This window comes from Oncorhynchus mykiss, chromosome 20, assembly GCF_013265735.2.
Source record: "Oncorhynchus mykiss isolate Arlee chromosome 20, USDA_OmykA_1.1, whole genome shotgun sequence".
Classification (NCBI taxonomy): Eukaryota; Metazoa; Chordata; class Actinopteri; order Salmoniformes; family Salmonidae; genus Oncorhynchus; species Oncorhynchus mykiss.
This window is the reverse complement of record NC_048584.1, coordinates 20,170,706-20,191,821: the sequence shown is the minus strand read 5'-3', so window position 1 is coordinate 20,191,821 and position 21,116 is coordinate 20,170,706. Positions and strand designations below refer to the sequence as shown.

At 43.7% G+C, this 21,116-nt stretch overlaps 1 protein-coding gene across 1 annotated transcript in view; it reads right to left on the bottom strand.

The window, feature by feature from the left end:
* LOC110499120 (unconventional myosin-Id) overlaps positions 1-19,408 on the bottom strand; it is a 118,728-nt gene extending 99,320 nt beyond the window's left edge. The window contains exon 1 of the mRNA XM_036955947.1: positions 18,732-19,408. Within this exon, the coding sequence (XP_036811842.1) occupies positions 18,732-18,826 (95 nt within the window). The 5' untranslated portion in view covers positions 18,827-19,408. The remainder of the gene's footprint in view (positions 1-18,731) is intronic.
* Between the last annotated feature and the right edge of the window lie 1,708 nt (positions 19,409-21,116).

Below are 21,116 nucleotides of genomic sequence, written 5' to 3'. Positions count from 1 at the left end.
CTCTCATCTCGTCGACGATTCAATCTGCTGTTACGGCAACAAATGAGTGTTTATACGCCTGAAACGGGAGAAGCTGCCAGGCCCTATTTGTCCTGCACTTTAATAGTGGTTAAATACTTAGGATACATGCAAGATACTGGGTTACAGTGGGGCTTAATGGTAGTTTGTGCCTGTGAAGCACACACAGTGTTATTGAGACCTATAGGACACCTACAGGGTGATTAAAAGCCAATGTTTTGGCAATTCTCACATATAAACGTCATTAGGAGGAAGGATATTTGACATGTATTTTACATTTGTATCACAAACCATTTTTGAGAAAAATCATGTAAAAGTGGCCACTTTAGGCCCTTTTCAGATATATACACACACCTCTTCCTCCTGTGAACCGGACATGATACAAACAGATCTTGGTGTCATTATACACCTTATCATTCGCTCAAACGTATGGAGTGTGTCTTGATTCTGAAATACACATTTTCACATGAATTTATTCAACAATAAAAAAAATGTATGAATATCTCAAAACAACCTTTTTATTTTGTTAATAAATTTTTTTTTTTAAATGTTGCGTTTGGAACAATACCGTTTTTTTATGGATCAACAAGGGGCGTGGTTAAATTTACACTGAAGGCATCCCGAAAAACGCTTTCAAGACTCGGTCCACCCAAGTATTTCTTTAGCAGCAAAATCCCTAAAACATACTCTACAAGTACGTAACATTTGGGCTCTATAGGCCAGACACAGTCTTACACGCACACAATTTCACAGAGAAAGCCTTCCCTAGACAGGGATGCCTAACAACTCTCCCTGAGGAATTGGGAGGTGCTTTCATGCAGATGCAGTCCCACTCTGAGCAGGAAGCGGAGCACCAGTTGTGTGTCTAGCGTAGATGAAAATCATAGGAGCCTATTCCTCATCGTATTATTTGTCATCTGAGTATTATTCTTATTTTTATCTTGTCATCATAACTTCCGAATGAATTTAAATCAAGACATTGTGCCCTGTCAGCTAATATTCAGACTTAGAGAGGAGATGCAGGAAGCATTTAAATGTGAAGCCAGTTAAAGAGAAATGCCAATGCGAAGAGGCTGCTTTCCTGCTTCCTTTGCCCTCCTCCAGGCTCCATATTCTTGGCTCCTTCCTGTTCCAATCCCCTCTTAGAGGAGTTCAAAGGTCAAACCAATTGGAACAAAGATAGAGACAGAATAAGAGTAGCTTTGAATACTACACGAAAAATACTGCAGTCACTAAGTCATGATGTCCCCAACAAGGGTCACCACCATCTTCATGTTTTGATTAGGTGGAAACCATCAGATAAGGCTGGCAAAAGAAACATTCTAGTCTAACTGTCTAACAAAAACATTTGCTCAAACATTATAACAAAATCAATACATTTTTTAAATTGTCTAGTTATTATTTTGGTTATTGTTAGTTCTTATTTAAAAATATATAGTTCCATTATTTTTCCTACATACTTTATATCTGTTTTAGGTCATTTGAGGTTACACTGAAAACGTTTTATGTTCTGTTAAATTATGTTTTGGGCAGCAACAATTTAGTGCTAAATGAATATGGGGGAACACTGAGTGGGCTACACCACCAGAGATGTGTAGATAAGGATGTTCCAGAATCTGCCATGGTTCGCTTACATTCGGCCTCTTATCTGCTGACTGGTCCGTTGAAGCAGAATTCCCAGGACCTTTACTGGAATTTCAGTTTCCATACAAAACGTTTCAACAAAGAGATTGGGCATCTGCTGGGGATATATTTAGGAAGTTCCTTGGCACTGTGCTCTCGGAGGCCAGACTGCTCGACTTCAAGTCAAACAAAGTCAATGTCAACTGGACAAGCAGTCTGGGCCCAGGTTTCATCATTAGAACCTTCGTAAAGGGCATAATTAAATATCCTGGCTGTTTCCCCACAACCATCATTACTTAAGTTGCACCACTCATAGAACATTGCCTCCATCTTTAGGTTTTTTTTAATCTCCGATAAACATTGAATCAAATAAACATCTGTCGCTCTGTGACTGCCGATAACTTCACAATGAAGTTGACTACAGATACTGTGCACTCGGAAAGTATTTAGACCTTTTTCAACATTTTGTTATTTTACAGCCTTATTCTAAAATGGATAACATTGGTTTTCCCATCATCAAATCTATACACAATACCCCATTTATGACAAAGCAAAAAAAGGTTTAGACATTTTTGCAAATGTATTATATATTTAAAAAGCGGAAATATCACATTTACATAAGTATTCAGACTTTTTACTAGGTACTTTATTGAAGCACCATTGGCAAGTCTTCTTGGGTATGAAGCTACAAGCGTGGCACACCTGCATTTGGGGAGTTTCTCCCATTCTTCTCTGCAGATCCTTTCAAGCTCTGTCAGGTTGGATGGGGAGCGTCGCTGCACAGCTACAGTGCCTTGCGAAAGTATTCGGCCCCCTTGAACTTTGCGACCTTTTGCCACATTTCAGGCTTCAAACAAAGATATAAAACTGTTTTTTTTTGTGAAGAATCAACAACAAGTGGGACACAATCATGAAGTGGAACGACATTTATTGGATATTTCAAACTTTTTTAACAAATCAAAAACTGAAAAATTGGGCGTGCAAAATTATTCAGCCCCCTTAAGTTAATACTTTGTAGCGCCACCTTTTGCTGCGATTACAGCTGTAAGTCGCTTGGGGTATGTCTCTATCAGTTTTGCACATCGAGAGACTGAAATGTTTTCCCATTCCTCCTTGCAAAACAGCTCGAGCTCAGTGAGGTTGGATGGAGAGCATTTGTGAACAGCAGTTTTCAATTCTTTCCACAGATTCTCGATTGGATTCAGGTCTGGACTTTGACTTGGTCATTCTAACACCTGGATATGTTTATTTTTGAACCATTCCATTGTAGATTTTGCTTTATGTTTTGGATCATTGTCTTGTTGGAAGACAAATCTCTGTCCCAGTCTCAGGTCTTTTGCAGACACCATCAGGTTTTCTTCCAGAATGGTCCTGTATTTGGCTCCATCAATTTTAACCATCTTCCCTGTCCCTGCTGAAGAAAAGCAGGCCCAAACCATGATGCTGCCACCACCATGTTTGACAGTGGGGATGGTGTGTTCAGCTGTGTTGCTTTTACGCCAAACATAACGTTTTGCATTGTTGCCAAAAAGTTCAATTTTGGTTTCATCTGACCAGAGCACCTTCTTCCACATGTTTGGTGTGTCTCCCAGGTGGCTTGTGGCAAACTTTAAACAACACTTTTTATGGATATCTTTAAGAAATGGCTTTCTTCTTGCCACTCTTCCATAAAGGCCAGATTTGTGCAATATACGACTGATTGTTGTCCTATGGACAGAGTCTCCCACTCAGCTGTAGATCTCTGCAGTTCATCCAGAGTGATCATGGGCCTCTTGGCTGCATCTCTGATCAGTCTTCTCCTTGTATGAGCTGAAAGTTTAGAGAGACGGCCAGGTCTTGGTAGATTTGCAGTGGTCTGATACTCCTTCCATTTCAATATTATCGCTTGCACAGTGCTCCTTGGGATGTTTAAAGCTTGGGAAATCTTTTTGTATCCAAATCCGGCTTTAAACTTCTTCACAACAGTATATCGGACCTGCCTGGTGTGTTCCTTGTTCTTCATGATGCTCTCTGCGCTTTTAACGGACCTCTGAGACTATTACAGTGCAGGTGCATTTATACGGAGACTTGATTACACACAGGTGGATTGTATTTATCATCATTAGTCATTTAGGTCAACATTGGATCATTCAGAGATCCTCACTGAACTTCTGGAGAGAGTTTGCTGCACTGAAAGTAAAGGGGCTGAATAATTTTGCACGCCCAATTTTTCAGTTTTTGATTTGTTAATAAAGTTAGAAATATCCAATAAATGTCGTTCCACTTCATGATTGTGTCCCACTTGTTGTTGATTCTTCACAAAAAAATACAGTTTTATATCTTTATGTTTGAAGCCTGAAATGTGGCAAAAGGTCGCAAAGTTCAAGGGGGCCGAATACTTTCGCACGGCACTGTACATAGTTGCCAATGTATTTGCAATTGTTACAAACAAGAGAAGGATAAAAGATGCTTCAAATGAAAACAGAGATGACTGCATTAAAATATAAATAGCCTATTGTATAGGCTGAGCCTATATTAAAAAAATATTGAAATCAATTCCATGTTCATTCATTAGAAAGCAAATTACGGACTCCTCTTTGAATCTGCGTATTTCTCCAAAATTCAGTTGTCCGGAGTCTGTCAGGACCTAGGATCAATGGAGACACTCAAGTTTTTTAAACCTGTATCTCTTGACACATTCATGAAAATAGTAGTGGCCTTTAAACCATCAAGCTGCATACTGGACCCTATTCTGTCATGTATTGTCATGTTGTGTGTTTCTGTCCTTTCCCTTCACCCTGTCTCCCTCTGCTGGTCGTTGTTAGGTTACCTTTTCTCCCCCTCTTTCCCCCAGCTGTGCCTTGTCTCCTCCTAACTACCCATTCACCCCGTTTCCCACCTGTTCCCTTTTTCCCTCTGATTAGGTCCCTATATCTCTCTCTGTTTTTGTTCCTGTCCTTGTCGGATTCTTGTTTGTTGTGTTTCATGCCTGAACCAGACTATCGTCATGTTTGCTGTAACCTTGTCCTGTCCTGTCGGAATCTGCCGGTCTATCTGAGCCTACCTATGTTTGGTTATTAAAGAAGCTCTGTTTAAGTTAGTTCGCTTTTGGGTCCTCATTCACTCACCGTAACAGAAGAATCCGACCAAGAATGGACCCAGCGACTTCGGATCCTCTCCACTCAGCCGTCGAGATCCAGGGAGCGATGCTAGGCAGACACGAGCAGGAATTGTCTGCTGCTCGACATGCCGTTGAGACCCTGGCCACCCAAGTCTCCAACCTCACAGAACAGGTTCACCATCTCCGCCTCGATCCACCGGCCACTTCCAGGGCTTTCGAATCTCCGGAGCCCAGAATCAATAACCCGCCGTGTTACTCTGGGGAGCCCACTGAATGCCGCTCGTTCCTCACCCAGTGTGATATTGTGTTTTCTCTCCAGCCCAACACTTACGCCAGGAGCACTGCTCGTGTCGCCTACGTCATATCTCTCCTTACTGGACGGGCTCGTGAGTGGGGCACGGCAATCTGGGAGGCAAGGGCTGAGTGTACTAACCAGTATCAGGACTTTAAGGAGGAGATGATACGGGTTTTTGATCGATCTGTTTTTGGGGAGGAGGCTTCCAGGGCCCTGTCTTCCCTATGTCAAGGCAATCGATCCATAACAGACTACTCTATTGAGTTTCGCACTCTTGCTGCCTCCAGTGGCTGGAACGAGCCGGCTTTGCTCGCTCGTCTTCTGGAGGGTCTCCGCGCAGAGGTAAAGGATGAGATTCTCTCCCGGGAGGTTCCTTCCAGCGTGGATTCCTTGATTGAACTCGCTATTCGCATTGAGCGACGGGTTGATCTTCGTCACCGAGCTCGTGGAAAGGAGCTCGCGTTCTCCGTTGCCCCCCTCTCCGCATCACTACCATCTTCCTCTGCCGGCTCGGGAGCTGAGCCTATGCAGCTGGGAGGTATCCGCATCTCGACTAAGGAGAGGGAACGGAGAATCACCAACCGCCTCTGTCTCTATTGCGGTTCTGCTGGACATTTTGTCACTTCATGTCCAGTAAAAGCCAGAGCTCATCAGTAAGCGGAGGGCTACTGGTGAGCGCTACTACTCCTGTCTCTCCTTCAAGATCCTGCACTACCTTGTCGGTCCATCTACGCTGGACCGGTTCGTCAGCTTCCTGCAGTGCCTTAATAGACTCTGGGGCGGAGGGCTGTTTTATGGACGAGACCTGGGCTCGGGAACATGACATTCCTCTCAGACAGTTAAGGGAGTCCACGGCCTTGTTCGCCCTGGATGGTAGTCCTCTCCCCAGGATTCAGCGTGAGACGCTACCTTTAACCCTCACTGTTTCTGGTAATCATAGCGAAACCATTTCTTTTTTGATTTTTCGTTCACCTTTTACACCTGTTGTTTTGGGCCATCCCTGGCTAGTTTGTCATAATCCTTCCATTAATTGGTCTAGTAATTCTATCCTCTCCTGGAACGTCTCTTGTCATGTGAAATGTTTAATGTCTGCTATCCCTCCTGTTTCCTCTGTCTCTTCTTCACAGGAGGAGCCTGGTGATTTGACAGGGGTGCCGGAGGAATATCACGATCTGCGCACGGTGTTCAGTCGGTCCAGGGCCACCTCTCTTCCTCCACACCGGTCGTATGATTGTAGTATTGATCTCCTTCCGGGAACCACTCCCCCCCGGGGTAGACTATACTCTCTGTCGGCTCCCGAACGTAAGGCTCTCGAGGATTATTTGTCTGTAGCTCTTGACGCCGGTACCATAGTCCCCTCCTCCTCTCCCGCCGGAGCGGGGTTTTTTTTTGTCAAGAAGAAGGACGGGTCTCTGCGCCCCTGCATAGATTATCGAGGGCTGAATGACATAACAGTTAAGAATCGTTATCCGCTTCCTCTTATGTCTTCAGCCTTCGAGATCCTGCAGGGAGCCAGGTTTTTCACTAAGTTGGACCTTCGTAACGCTTACCATCTCGTGCGCATCAGGGAGGGGGACGAGTGGAAGACGGCGTTTAACACTCCGTTAGGGCACTTTGAATACCGGGTTCTTCCTTTCGGCCTCGCTAACGCTCCAGCTGTCTTTCAGGCATTAGTCAATGATGTCCTGAGAGACATGCTGAACATCTTTGTTTTCGTTTACCTTGACGATATCCTGATTTTTTCACCGTCACTCCAGATTCATGTTCAGCACGTTCGACGTGTCCTCCAGCGCCTTTTAGAGAATTGTCTTTTTGTGAAGGCTGAGAAGTGCACTTTTCATGCCTCCTCCGTCACATTTCTCGGTTCTGTTATTTCCGCTGAAGGCATTAAGATGGATCCCGCTAAGGTCCAGGCTGTCATTGATTGGCCCGTCCCTAAGTCACGCGTCGAGCTGCAGCGCTTTCTCGGCTTCGCGAACTTCTATCGTCGTTTCATCCGTAATTTCGGTCAGGTGGCAGCTCCTCTCACAGCCCTTACTTCTGTCAAGACGTGCTTTAAGTGGTCCGTTTCCGCCCAGGGAGCTTTTGATCTCCTCAAGAATCGTTTTACATCCGCTCCTATCCTTGTTACACCTGACGTCTCTAGACAGTTCGTGGTCGAGGTTGACGCGTCAGAGGTGGGCGTGGGAGCCATTCTTTCTCAGCGCTCCCTCTCTGACGACAAGGTCCACCCTTGCGCGTATTTTTCTCATCGCCTGTCGCCGTCGGAACGTAATTATGATGTGGGAAACCGCGAACTGCTCGCCATCCGGTTAGCCCTAGGCGAATGGCGACAGTGGTTGGAGGGGGCGACCGTTCCGTTTGTCGTTTGGACTGACCATAGGAACCTTGAGTACATCCGTTCTGCCAAACGACTTAATGCGCGTCAGGCGCGTTGGGCGCTGTTTTTCGCTCGTTTCGAGTTCGTGATTTCTTATCGTCCGGGCTCTAAGAACACCAAGCCTGATGCTTTATCTCGTCTCTTCAGTTCTTCAGTAGCCTCCACTGACCCCGAGGGGATTCTCCCTGAGGGGCGTGTTGTCGGGTTGACTGTCTGGGGAATTGAGAGGCAGGTAAAGCAAGCGCTCACTCACACTCCGTCGCCGCGCGCTTGTCCTAGGAACCTTCTTTTCGTTCCCGTTCCTACTCGTCTGGCCGTTCTTCAGTGGGCTCACTCTGCCAAGTTAGCCGGCCACCCTGGCGTTCGGGGTACGCTTGCTTCCATTCGCCAGCGTTTTTGGTGGCCCACCCGGGAGCATGACACGCGTCGTTTCGTGGCTGCTTGTTCGGTCTGCGCGCAGACTAAGTCCGGTAACTCCCCTCCTGCCGGCCGTCTCAGGCCGCTTCCCATTCCCTCTCGACCGTGGTCTCACATCGCCTTAGATTTTGTCACCGGACTGCCTTCGTCAGCGGGGAAGACTGTTATTCTTACGGTTGTCGATAGGTTCTCTAAGGCGGCTCATTTCATTCCCCTTGCTAAGCTTCCTTCTGCTAAAGAGACGGCACAAATCATCATCGAGAATGTTTTCAGAATTCATGGCCTTCCGTCAGACGTCGTTTCGGACAGAGGTCCGCAATTCACGTCTCAATTTTGGAGGGAGTTTTGCCGTTTGATTGGGGCTTCCGTCAGTCTCTCTTCCGGCTTTCACCCCCAGTCTAACGGTCAAGCAGAACGGGCCAATCAGACTATTGGTCGCATCTTACGCAGTCTTTCTTTTCGCAACCCTGCGTCTTGGTCAGAACAGCTCCCCTGGGCAGAATACGCCCACAACTCGCTTCCTTCGTCTGCGACCGGGCTATCTCCTTTTCAGAGTAGCCTCGGGTACCAGCCTCCACTGTTCTCATCTCAGTTCGCCGAGTCCAGCGTCCCCTCCGCTCAGGCTTTTGTCCAACATTGCGAGCGCACCTGGAAGAGGGTCAGGTCTGCACTTTGCCGTTATAGGACGCAGACTGTGAGGGCTGCTAATAAGCGTAGAACTAAGAGTCCTAGATATTGTCGCGGTCAGAGAGTTTGGCTCTCCACTCAGAACCTTCCCCTTAAGACGGCTTCTCGCAAGTTGACCCCGCGGTTCATTGGTCCGTTCCGTATTTCTCGGGTCATTAATCCTGTCGCAGTTCGACTTCTTCTTCCGCGATACCTTCGTCGCGTCCACCCGGTCTTCCATGTCTCCTGTATTAAGCCCGTTCTTCGCGCCCCCGCTCGTCTTCCCCCCCCCCCCCCCCCCCATCCTTGTCGAGGGCGCACCCATCTACAGGGTCCGCAGGATTTTGGACATGCGTCCTCGGGGCCGTGGTCACCAGTACCTCGTTGATTGGGAGGGGTACGGTCCTGAGGAGAGGAGTTGGGTTCCCTCTCGGGACGTGCTGGACCGTGCGCTGATCGAGGATTTCCTCCGTTGCCGCCAGGTTTCCTCCTCGAGTGCGCCAGGAGGCGCTCGGTGAGTGGGGGGGTACTGTCATGTATTGTCATGTTGTGTGTTTCTGTCCTTTCCCTTCACCCCGTCTCCCTCTGCTGGTCGTTGTTAGGTTACCTTTTCTCCCCCTCTTTCCCCCAGCTGTGCCTTGTCTCCTCCTAACTACCCATTCACCCCGTTTCCCACCTGTTCCCTTTTTCCCTCTGATTAGGTCCCTATATCTCTCTCTGTTTTTGTTCCTGTCCTTGTCGGATTCTTGTTTGTTGTGTTTCATGCCTGAACCAGACTATCGTCATGTTTGCTGTAACCTTGTCCTGTCCTGTCGGAATCTGCCGGTCTATCTGAGCCTACCTATGTTTGGTTATTAAAGAAGCTCTGTTTAAGTTAGTTCGCTTTTGGGTCCTCATTCACTCACCGTAACATATTCCAATTAAACTACTGAAAGAGCTACTTCCTGTGCTTGGCCCTCATATGTTGAATATAATAAATGGCTCCCTATCCACCGGATGTGTACCAAATTCACTAAAAGTGGCAGAAATAAAGCCTCTCTTGAAAAAGCCAAAACTTGACCTGGAAAATGTTTTTAAAAACTTATCGGCCGATATCGACTCTCCCATTCATCAAAAAAAAATATGTAAAAGCAGTTGCGCAGAAACTCACTGCCTTCCTGAAGACAACTAACGTATACTAAACGCTTCAGTCTGGTTTTAGACCTTAGTGTCAAAAGCAGCACTAAGGTCAAGGAGTACTATCGATCACCACATTCTTTTGGAGAGATTGGAAACCCTAACTGGTCTACACGGACAAGTTCTTGCCTGGTTTAGATCTTATCTGTCTGAAAGATATCTGTTTGTCTCCGTGGATGGTTTGTCCAGGATTCCGTTTTAGGACCCATATTGTTTTCACTATATATTCTACCTCAATGATGTCTTTCGGAAAACATCAACTTTCACTGCTATGCGGACGACACACAGCTGTACATTTCGATGAAAGATGTGAAGCCCTAAAATTGTTTACCCTGGAAGCCTCTGTTTCAGACATACGGAAGTGGATGGCGGCAAATCATTTACTTTTAAACTCGGACAAAACAGAGATGCTAGTTCTAGGTCCTAAGAAACAAAGAGATCTGCTGTTGGATCTGACAATTAATCTTGATGGATGTACAGTCGTCTAAAATAAAACAGGAGGACTTCGGCATTACTCTTGACAATGATCTCTCTTTTGACGAACATATGAAGAATATTTCAAAGACAGCTTTTTCCCCCCATCTTTGTAAAGGTTTTGTCCAAAAATTATGTAGAAATCTGTTTTTGTCACTTCTAGATTAGACTACTGCAATGCTATATTCTCCGACTACCCAGATAAAGCACTAAATAAACTTAGAGCTAAACACGGCTGCTAGAATCTTGACTAGAACCAAACAATTTGATCATATTACTCCAGTGCTTGCCTTTCTACACTGGCTTCCTGTTGAGGCTAGGGCTCATTTTAAGGTACTACTTCGAACTTACAAAGCTTCACATGGGCTTGCTCCTACCTATCGCTTCGATTTGGTCCTGCCGTACATATCTATAAGTACGCTATGGTCACAAGACGCAGGCCTCCTTATTGTGCCTAGAATTTCTAAGCAAACAGCTGGAGGCAGGGCTTTCTCCTATAGAACTCAATTGTCATGGAATGGTCTGCCTATCCACGTGAAAGAAGCAGACTCGGTCGACCTTTAAGTCTTTACTGAAGACTCATCTCTTCAGTAGATCCTATGATTGAGTGTAGTCTCGCCCAGGGGTGCGAAGGTGAATGGCAAGGCACTGGAGCAAAGAACTGCCCTTGCGGTCTCTGCCTGGCCGGCTCCACTGGGATTCTCTGCCTCTGACCCGATTACAGGGGCTTACTAGTGCTCTTCCATGTCATACCTAGGAGGGGTGCGTCACTTGAATCAGACGTGATCTTCCTGTCTGGTTTTGCACCCCCTCGGGCTTCTGCGGTGGGGGAGATCTTTGTGGGCTATACTCAGCCTGGTCTCAGGGTAGTAACTTGGTGGTCTGAAGATATCCCTCTAGGGGTGTGGGGGCTGTACTTTGGCAGAGGGGTGGGGTTATATCCTGCCTGGTTGACCCTGTACAAGGGATGGGGCCACAGTGTCCCCTGACCCACCCCTGTCTCAGCCTCCAGTATCTATGCTGCAATAGTTTCCCTGTGCCGGTGGGCTAGGGTCAGTCTGTTATATTCTCCTGTCTTATCTGTTGTCCTGTCTGAATTGAAGTATGCTCCCTCCAATTCTCTCTCCCTCCCCTACCGGAGGACCTGAGCCCTAAGACCATGCCTCAGGACTACCTGGCCTGATGACTCCTCGCTGTTGCCAGTCCACCTGGTTGTGCTGCTGCTCCAGTTTAAACTGTTCTGCCTGCGGCTATTGAACCCTGACCTGTTCACCAGAAGTGCTACATTATACCGGACCTGCTGTTTCCACACTCTCTCTACAGCATCTGCTCTCTCAAAAAGCCAATTGTCATTTACTCCTAGGACCATCTACAACCCTGCTGGTCACCTATGAACATCTTGAAGAACAATCTGGCCTTAATGGCCATGTACTCTTATAATCTCCACCTGGCACAGCCAGAATAGGATCGGCCACCCCTCCAGCCTGGTTCCTCTCTAGGTTTCTTCCTAGGGAGGTTTTCCTAGCCACTGTGCTTCTACATCTGCAATGCTTGCTGTTTGGGGTTTTAGGCTGGGTTTCTGTATAACACTTTGTCACATCTACTGAAGTAAAAGGGGCTTTATAAATACATTTGATTGATTCAATTGAGTTCTATTTTCCTAGTTGTAGGCTACAGTCTGTATTTTTTCTCTCAATGTATTTAATGATGTGTAATAACATGGGAGCAATGATGTACCACATCTGTGATTTAGTGCATTATTAAGATGTCTCAATATTTGCAGCCATACAGTATACACTGAACAAAAATATGAATGCAACATAAAAGATCCCAGATATTTTCCAAATGCAGAAAAAGCTTATTTCGCTCAAATTGTGTGTACAAATGTGTTTACATCCAGGTTAGTGAGCATTTCTCATTTGCCAATATAGTCCAGCCACCTGAAAGGTATGGCATATCAAGAAGCTGATTAAACAGCATGATCATTACACAGGTGCACCTTGTGCTGGGGACAATAAAAGGCCACTCTGAAATGTTCAGTTGTGTCACAAACCACAATGCCACAGATGTCTCAAGTTGAGGGAGCATGCAATTGGTATGCTAGCTACAGGAATGTCCACCAGTGACGTCGCCAGAGAATTTAATGTTAATTTCTATACCATAAACCGCCTCCAACGTCATTTTAGAGAATTTGGCAGTACTTTCAACCGGCCTCACAACTGCAGACCCTATGTAACCAGCCCAGGACCTCCACATCTGGCTTCTTCACCTGCAGGATCATCTGCGATCAGCCATCTGGACAGCTAATGAAACGGAGGAGTATTTCTGTCTGCAATAAAGCCCTTTTGAGGAGAAAAACTCATTATGATTGGCTAGGCCTGGTTGCTAGCTAGCATTAAACTTATCTTATAAAAAACAATCAATCATAATCACTAGTTAACTACACATGGTTGATGATATTACTAGATATATATGCATATAATCTGACTGAGCATACAAGTATCTAAGTATCTGACAGAGTGGTGGTAGGCAGAAGCAGGCGCGTAAACATTCATTCAAACAGCACTTTCATGCGTTTTGCCAGCAGCTCTTCGTTGTGCGTGCATTGCACTGTTTATGACTTCAAGCCTATCAACTCCCGAGATGAGGCTGGTGTAACCGAAGTGAAATGGCTAGCTAGTTAGCTCGCGCTAATAGCGTTTCAAACGTCACTCGCTTTGAGCCTTCTAGTAGTTGTCCCCCTTGCTCTGCATGAGTAACGCTGCTTCGAGGGTGGCTGTTGTCGTTGTGTTGCTGGTTCGAGCCCAGGGAGGAGCGAGGAGAGGGACGGAAGCTATACTGTTACACTGGCAATACTAAAGTGCCTATAAGAACATCCAATAGTCAAAGGTTAATGAAATACAAATGGTATAGAGAGAAATATTCCTATAATAACTACAACCTAAAACTTCTTACCTGGGAATATTGAAGACTCATGTTAAAAGGAACCACCAGCTTTCATATGTTCTCATGTTCTGAGCAAGGAACTGAAACGTTAGCTTTCTTACATAGCACATATTGCACTTTTACTTTCTTCTCCAACACTTTGTTTTTGCATTATTTAAACCAAATTGAACATGTTTCATTATTTACCTGAGGCTAAATTGATTTATGATGTATTAAATTAAGTTAAAATAAGTGTTCATTCAGTATTGTTGTAATTGTCATCGGCCGATTAATCGATATCGGCTTTTTTGGTCCTCCAATAAATCGGCATCGGCGTTGAAAAATCATAATCGGTCAACCTCTAGCACAAACCCACCATTGCTGGACCAGACAGGACTGGCAAAAAGTGCTCTTCACTGCTAAGTCACAGTTTTGTCTCACCAGGGGCGATGGTCTGATTCGCATTTATTGTCGAAGGAATGAGCGTTACATTGAGCCCTGTACTCTGGAGCGGGATCGATTTGGAGGTGGAGGGTCCGTCATGGTCTGGGGCAGTGTGTCACAGCATCATCGGATTGCGCTGGTTGTCATTGCAGGCAATCTCAATGCTGTGCGTTACAGAAGACATCCTCCTCCCTCATGTGGTACCCTTCCTGCAGGCTCATCCTGACATGACCCTCCAGCATGGCAATGTCAACAGCCATACTGCTCGTTCTGTGCGTGATTTCCTGCAACGTCAGTGTTCTGCCACGGCCAGCGAAGAGCCCGGATCTCAATCCCATTGAGCACGTCTGGGACCTGTTGGATCAGCGGGTGAGGGCAAGGACGATTCCCCCCCGAAATTTCCAGGAACTTGCAGGTATCTTGGTTGAAGAGTGGGGCAACATCTCACAACAAGAACTGTCAAATCTGGTGCAGTCCATGAGGAGGATATGCACTGCAGTACTTAATGCAGCTGGTGGCCACTGTTACTTTTTGACCCCACCTTTGTTCAGACACACATTATTACATTTCTGTTAGTCACATGTCTGCGGAACTTGTTCAGTTTGTCTCAGTTGTTGAATCTTGTTATGTTCATACAAATATTTACACATGTATAAACACAGTTGACAGTGAGGACGTTTCTTTTTTTGCTGAGTTTACAAGGGGTACCGGTACCGAGTCAATGTGAGGGGGTACAGGTGAGTCAAGGAAATACATAGATTAGGGCCTACAGCATTTATTTCATTTGACTGATTTCCTTATATGAACAGTAAAATCGTTGAAATTGTTGCATGTTGCATTTATATTTTTGTTCAGTATATACAGTACCAGTAAAAAGTTTAGACAGCCCTACTCATTTATTGTTTTTTCTTTATTTGTTACATTGTAGAATAATAGTGAAGACATCAAAACTATAAATAACACATATGGAACTATGTAGTAACCAAAAAATGTGTTAAATCAAAATAGATTTTATATTTGAGATTCTTCAAAGCAGCCACCCTTTGCCTTGATGACAGCTTGGCACACTTTTCATTCTCTCAACTAGCTTGATGGTGTAGGTCACCTGGAATGCATTTCAATTGACATGTGTGCCTTGTTAAAAGTTCATTTGTGAAATTTCCTTCCTTCCTAATGCATTTCAGCCAATCAGTTGTGTTGTGACAAGGTAGGGGTGGTATACAGAAGATAGGCCTATTTTGTAAAAAAACAAGTCCATATTATGGCAAGAACAGCTCAAATAAGCAAAGAGAAATGACAGCCCATCATTATTTAAAAGACATGAAGGTCAGTCAATGTGGAACTAAAAAGCGTTGATGAAACTGGCTCTCATGAGGACCGCCACAGGAAAGGAAGACCCAGAGTTACCATTGCTGCAGAGGTTAAGTTCACTAGAGCTACCAGCCTCAGAAATTGCAGAACAAAAATGCTTCACAGAGTCCAAGTAACAGACATCGCAACATCAACTGTTCAGAGGAGACTGCGTGAATCAGGCCTTCGTGGTTGAATTGCTGCAAAGAAACCACTACTAAAAAGGACACCAATAAGAAGAGACTTGCGTGGACCAAGAAAAACACGAGCAATGGACATTAGACCGGTTTAAATCTGTCCTTTGGTTTGATGAGTCCAAATTTGAGATTTTTGGTTCCAACCACCATGTCTTTGTGAGAGTAGGTGAACGGATGATCTCTGTATGTGAAGTTCCCACCGTGAAAGCATGGAGGATGAGGTGTGATGGTGCTTTGCTGGTTACACTGTGATTTGTCTGTGATTTATTTAGAGTTCATGGCACACTTAACCAGCATGGCTACCACAGCATTCTGCAGCGATATGCCATCCCATCTGGTTTGCACTTTGTGGGACTATCATTTGTTTTTCAACAGGACAATAACCCAACACACCTCCAGGCTGTGTAAGGGCTATTTGACCAAGAAGGATGATGGAGTGCTGCAACAGATGACCTTGCCTCCACAATCACCCGACTTCAACCCAATTGAGATGGTTTGGGATGAGTTGGACCGCAGAGTGAAGGAAAAGTGTGGGAAATCCATCAAGACTGTTGGAAAAGCATTCCAGGTGAAGCTGGTTGAGAGAATGCCAAGAGTGTGCAAAGCTGTCAAGGCAAAGGGTGGCTACTTGGAAGAATATAAAATATATTTTGATTTGTTTAACACTTTCTTGGTTATTACATGAGACCCATTGCAGGATGTCAAGTTATTTGTTTATTTGTGCAGATACAAATATTGGAGAGGCCACCTAGAAAATAAGATCTGTTGGTAAGCTATATTCCTAATATTCAGAAAACTATAGATCCTGAAGTCTGGTTCTCTGCCATTACCATAACATTATAAATACTTTCCATAAGCCTAAAAGTCTAAAACATGGCCATGTAAGCTAGTATTCAGCCCAATGCTATTACTCCTATATATCAAACAGCTCAAGGTGTCCTTAATTGAAATGGTTGTCAGCAATAAGTGTGAGTTGCACTTTTATGTAGTCAAAGTTGTTCTATTATATTGACAAGATATTCGAGTGACCGCTCTAACAATGTCCTCAAAAATGGAAGGCAGGCAGAAGGAGGCGAGATCAGGTGGGATCACTCTAGCCAATGAGAGGGCAGATTTGTGTAAAGAACAGGCCATAGAGATAGATACAGGACTCATCTTTGTATCTGTGCTATTATAGTGTATGTGACAGCATGAGCAGCACCATTGAGGATTATAAAGCAGTACATGTTCATATTCATTGGCTGACTGCTCCCAAATCATAGGAATCCCCACCCAGTTGACTACTTTTAAAAAATGGTGGAGGCCCTCAATGGCAATGTCCATGTGAAAATGGGTTATATCCATGAGTCCTCTATCTACCTCTATGACAACAGGCAAAACTCTGATATAAAGTCTGGGTTTTTTAAGTTGACAAAATGCCACGTGTGTCCACTTATATCAGAGCATTCGTAACAACTTGACCACTATGAAACTTATTTTTTATCAAATAAGCCTCACGTAGCAAATTAGTGTTGACCAAATTCAACACGCTCTCATTGACCTACATACAAAAATATAAACCTCTCGCTTCACCTCTTTCTCTCAGATGTATGCAAGAGGTGCTCAGGAAAACCAACTGCAGGGTCATTTCAGCAAGCCATGTCACCCACCATCTCAGATTTTTTGAAATAGTTTTTTTTTTTTTGTTAGAAACAGATAAGCACTCTGGCAACATTATTTTGCGGAATTATAATTTGATCTGAGAAATGAAGGTACCTGATTGCACCCAAATTGGCCATTTTAATTTGTAGGATTCATACATATAATATGCAATCATTATAGAACCTAACAACCGATTTGCCCCAAACTTTTTTCTAACAATGAGTAAGATATGAGGAATTCAAAGAAATGGTAAAAAGCCGCACATGGATATAGCATCAGTTCTGTGTCTGACGAGAACCCCCCCCCCCCCCCCCAAAAAAAAAATATATAACCATCTATAAGTAACATCATTGAGTTGTCCATAGACTGTTTATTCCTTTACATTGAGGGAGGGGGGACAGAAAAACTGCCAATATCTGGATGTTGGATGGGACATAAACCTAACAACTTCAATGACTCGTTTCTCTGAACAGGAGAAAAATAAATCAAAGAATAAATTACACTGGATGAAGAAACAATACTCTGACCCTCAGCTCCATACTACTTGTCAGACACAGACAAACTGACACTATATACTTTTTGTTGGGGTGGGATTGGTGTGGGATTTTGTCAATTTCTTTGGATTCTAAGTCATAGTTAGAAAAAAAGTGTAGTCCAAATCAAATGTTAGTTACTATATTTATTGAATATTATATGAATCCCATAAATTAAAATTGCCAATTTGGGTGCAATTAGTTTCTTAGAGATCAAATTACATTTCAACAAAATAATGTTGAAGTAATGCAAATCTTATCTGTTTCTAACAACAACAAAAAACGATTTCAGAACAATCTGAGATGGTGGGTGTCAAAATCCTCTTTCTTGTGTTTTTGGAGGTGGAACGACCCTACAACTGTTCAGAATCATTTCACTGTATTGTCAGAAAAGCATTTGAAAAGCATCTACTAGAATCAAATCTGTCCATATTCAAGTCAAACAGGAATAGGCCTACTATTACATAAAAAAAATGCCTCCCATCCACACGTCCCCACCCTGACATTAGATGGGGGTGTCAGAAACCACATGCAAAGTTGCATGCAGCTGCAGCAGAGGACAAGCACAGAGGGCAAGGGAAGTGAGTGACTTCAAATCTCTACCACATTCACCTTCCCAAACGACATCAACCCACTGAAACCACTCAGGATGCAAAATAGCCTAGGGCGATCTGTTTGTTCAGATGATGCTTTTCAAATGGGAGCACTGTGATTCTCTGGGTGGAACCCCATTCACACACAGCATGGCTCATAGAATTACCAGTCTGACAAAGACAACATCTCAGAGGAATGCCCCTCAGTGTCCTGTCAGAACAGGTTCCAATAGGAAACAATGCCCATTGTTCTGTCTGACCTGCAGTGGATGAATGGTCAAAATAATAAATGTACGCAAACAAAACATGAGGAATAGTTCTCACATGATACTACATTCCTGTAGTAAAGGCCAAGATATAAAACTGCTGTTCCTTGTTCCCACAGTGAAATGACAATGACAAACAAAGTTGCTCTGTTAGATGTACACTCCATAATGGAACGTTAATTCCATTCCAATTACACACTCATTCAATAGTAGCTTACGGTCTGTGGTACTGGCAGTCTGACAAAACAAGCTAAACAACTCATACAATTTTCTCGTAAGGTGTGGTGTAAGAATGTAGCACTGCAAGTGCAACAGTTCATTGCAACAACGAACCTCTAAATAACAATGTAACTCTGACCTGTCAAAATGAGCAGCAAGCACTCAAGCACCTCCGGTGCTTGGAAACCACTCATACATTAGTCAGTCTCAGTCCTAAACACACGGGTCCAATCTAATGAAAATAAAACAAGTATCATTATTTAGGCTTAATGCTATCAAAAGCATACAAGGTTTTTATGAACCACGCTGGTCCTTACAGTAGACTACAGTAGGCTAGGCTGCGCCTAATATATATATATATATATAGTCTCACAGACACTGCAAAGGTGAACGACCGTGGACGCCACTGCCTACCTGAGCTTTAGGTTAGCCATGAATTCCTCCAAGGAAACGCTGTCCAGAAGAACAAAGTCAGCCTTTCCAAACTCCAGACTCTCGTGTTCTGCCATGTTGTATTTTGGTCCCCCAAAAAATATCGGGTCAGGGGAAAATATCTATATATTTTTTTATAAAAGAAAACTTCACTGTTTTGAAGCGAAGTGCTCCTCCGCCACACCAGGTAAACGATGGTGAGCTCGTCAGTCCACCGATTCAAGCGCTAAATGATCGATGAGCATGGTCTTCGTTCGTCTAATCAGCAGTACGCGTCATACATTGTTATTTGTTTTACTCATTTTGAGTAAAGCTGAACAAATAAGCACGCTAGGAAACGACACAAAACATTCAAACTAAACCAATAGCAAAACGTATAGCAATTTTTTTTTATCTCATTACTCTACCCGGTTTGAAAAAGTAATGGTTATTCCAGAATATGTATTCACATCCAGACAGACTTGTTGCTTTCGGCGAGAAGGTATGGTTACACTAACGCCTATCCATAGAGCCCTTTCCTTGAATTTCTCGTCTCGACTTTATACATACGAATAGAATCCTACCCGCCTCCCGACGCTCCTCCTTCTGAACGTGTCGGGTGTGTAAGTTTGAAAATATTACACAAATCCCCCAAGACCAATACTGAACAGTTTAGTACATTTCTCGGGGATGGCGAGTCATTTTGACGAGTTCTCCAAAGAAAATTCAGGTACGGTCATGGCCTCAAATGATGCCCTATAATGATACCATATAAGGAAACATTCATTGCCTACAGTTTATCTTACATGCAGGCCTACCATTTGTGACATTGGGTACTTTGTGTGTGTCAAAAATAATAAGATGTAAAAAGACATAGTTTAACAATTTGTTATATCTTTATTAGGCTAACTCAACTCCCTGTCACAGAATTTGGACCACTATCTGACCATGTATATGATGAGGATGAACATATGACAAAAACACTTATAGTTTCATGGAAGTAGGCCTACTGAACACTGCCAAACTCAAACCCAATACATAGGTTTACGAGAGACAGCTGATGCTGCGGTACAATCTGGTTTATCACTTCACTGATGCTGCTGCAATCTGCCTACCAATGGCAATTGTATACGCTAGTATGCCATCTTGTGTTTCAGAGAGGTATTCATTTATAATATCTTACTACTGTACTGTAATCGTATTGAAATGCAGAAGGCCTGTCTTAGTGATATACAGTATCAACTAACATCATTTTACTCTGAATGTCACAGGCGGGAAGTATTTTTACTGATGCCTTTTGCCTCTCGGCAGTTCCACTGTAAAGGAATCGGATTGTTCACTTTAAAATGTTTGCCAAACAAAAACCACTCATTTAAAAGCTTAACAAACCAACTCTATGCACAAGAACTACTTTGAACAATTGAACACAGAAATCTTCACAAAAACACATTTACTGGAATAACTGTGCAAATGCAAAGTTTGGTAACAGAATTTGGGTAAAATCTCCATCTGTTTTTTTATGCACTCAGAGCTTTGAATTAAGATGAAAAGATGTCTGCAGAAAGAATGGGGTGTCAGCTTTGACATGACACCTTGAGTTTGAAAAAAACACATTGTTTGGATATTGTACTAGAGTAGTCAAAGTGGATTTACATCGGGTAACAGAATTACATCATGGGTCCCTGATCTGTACTATAGAGAAATGCATAATTATGGATATTAATATTATTCTCTTTATGGTGATGTATCCTGAATAAATCTGTCGTTCTGCCCCTGAACAGGCAGTTAACCCACTGTTCCCAGGCCGTCATTGAAAATAAGAATTTGTTCTTAACTGACTTGCCTGGTTAAATAAAGGTAAAAAAAAAAAAAAAAAAGTACACAAAGGTAGAAATATGCAATATCCTTATTTTGCATATTTGGTTATTCCACACACTGGCTATTATTGTATTGATCTCTGCTCCCAAACAAGACCACATTTGGTTGTTCCGGACCAGACCAAATCTGAAATAATCATAGACGTCTATGTTTCACAAGTTTGGACATCACAGTACAGTACAGCACAGCACAACACAGAGTAGAGTTCCTTACAGTACAGTAGATATGTTCAGTACAGTATAATACAGTACATTATACTCTACTGTAGTGTGCTCTACTGTACTTTACTGTACTGTACTGTTGTGCTATACCTTTCTGTCCAAACTTATGAAACATAGACGTCTATAAATGGTTCTGCCAGGGAGGACTGGCCAAATTTCAAATACTTTGTAACATCCATGGATGTCCGGTGTCGGTCGGTGCTCAGTGGGTGAGGATTCTTGTTACAGTAAATGAAAGGGGGTAGGTATCATGGTGGTTGGTGTCAGTAATAGCCAGGAGAGGTGACAT